The sequence below is a fragment of the Oncorhynchus mykiss genome, chromosome 3 (assembly GCF_057628025.1).
Source record: "Oncorhynchus mykiss isolate SJ-2025 chromosome 3, ASM5762802v1, whole genome shotgun sequence".
NCBI lineage: Eukaryota > Metazoa > Chordata > Actinopteri > Salmoniformes > Salmonidae > Oncorhynchus > Oncorhynchus mykiss.
In genome coordinates this window covers 19,580,001-19,581,274 of record NC_143024.1, presented here as the reverse complement: position 1 = coordinate 19,581,274, position 1,274 = coordinate 19,580,001, and the positions used below count along the sequence as shown (strand labels likewise).

The following is a 1,274-nucleotide window of genomic DNA, read 5'->3' as shown; positions in this document are numbered from 1 at the left end:
GTCTCTGTGTGCAGTATGAAGGAAGTTAAAGGTAGTTTCATGTGCCAATTCTAACTAGTGCAGAGACTGCACGTAGAAACACATCTGACCCTGGGTAAGTAGAAAAACAACATAATTGCCAGAGCTCTGCAGTATCCCTTTAATGGTGTACCAGTTGTAATGTCTGAGAATTGGTGCTCATCACATCATCTCGAGGAATTCTAGAATCACAAAAATGAAACACACAACACCAACTAGTAAGCAAGTCAGATTTAATTTAAAAAACAGGGGAAATGTTGAGAAGACATCTTAAAAGCACCATACAAGTTACAGTAAGTGTATCATTTTCTCTCTTCTATCATAGAAAAGCAGTGTGTGTCTGTGTCTCGATACTGGCCACACTTGTCAACAGGTTCTTTTTCGCCCCTCATTCAGGCTTGTCAGGCTTGCCCTTGTTGCCCTTGCCCTTGTTTCTGGCTCTGTAGTAGCCCCTGGCCAGAGTAGCCAAGAACATGGAGAACTCTCTGAAGTTGATCTCCCCATCATGGTTCTTATCCAGGTTGGTCATCGCCTCCTGGAGCACTGCTGGTTCCACCTTTCCCTGAGACAGACAGACAGACAGACAGGCACGCACGCACGCACACGCACACACACACACACACACACACACACACACACACACACACACACACACACACACACACACACACACACACACACACACGCAGTGGTATGTGTATGTTAATAAAACATTACTACTATGTTGTGGTATGGATATGTAAAACATGTGGATAGGCTGTGTGTGTGTGTGATAATAGAATAATATACCATTTAGCAGACACTTTAATCCAAAGTGACTTACAGTTATGCATGCATCGATTTCTCATATGGGTGGACCCAGGAATCAAACCCACTACCCTGGTGTTACTGGCACCATGCTCTACCAACTGAGCCATACAGGACAACACTGAGTGTGTGTGTGTCTGTGTGTGTGTGTCTTACGTGGAACTCTGGGCTGGCCAGCTCTTTCTTCATCAGCTCTGCGAGCTCTGTACCGCTAAGCTGGCGATTCTTATCATCCTTTGTAGCATACTCCTCAAACACCTCCACCATGGATACAATGGCCTTCTCCAGACAAGACATACTGTACCTGGGGGAGAGAGAGGAGGAGGCAGGTGGACGGAGAGAGAGTTGGGAAGAGGGGATGAGAGAAAGAGGGAGGCAGGGGTGTGGGGTAGGAGGAGAAAAAAAGAGAAAAGGGGGGAAGAGAGGAAGAGAGGGGGTAGGAAAGCAGG

The 1,274-nt window shown here is 46.5% G+C and overlaps 1 protein-coding gene across 1 annotated transcript in view; it reads right to left on the bottom strand.

Annotated features, from left to right (window-relative positions):
• Positions 1 to 234: 234 nt before the first annotated feature.
• Positions 235 to 1,274, bottom strand: part of s100w (S100 calcium binding protein W) — a 4,966-nt gene continuing 3,926 nt past the window's right edge. Inside the window, exons 2-3 of the mRNA XM_021598332.3 lie at positions 982 to 1,129; positions 235 to 580 (exon numbers count right to left, since the gene is read on the bottom strand). Coding sequence (XP_021454007.2) covers positions 407 to 580; positions 982 to 1,122 — 315 coding nt within the window. The 5' untranslated portion in view covers positions 1,123 to 1,129 and the 3' untranslated portion in view covers positions 235 to 406. The remainder of the gene's footprint in view (positions 581 to 981; positions 1,130 to 1,274) is intronic.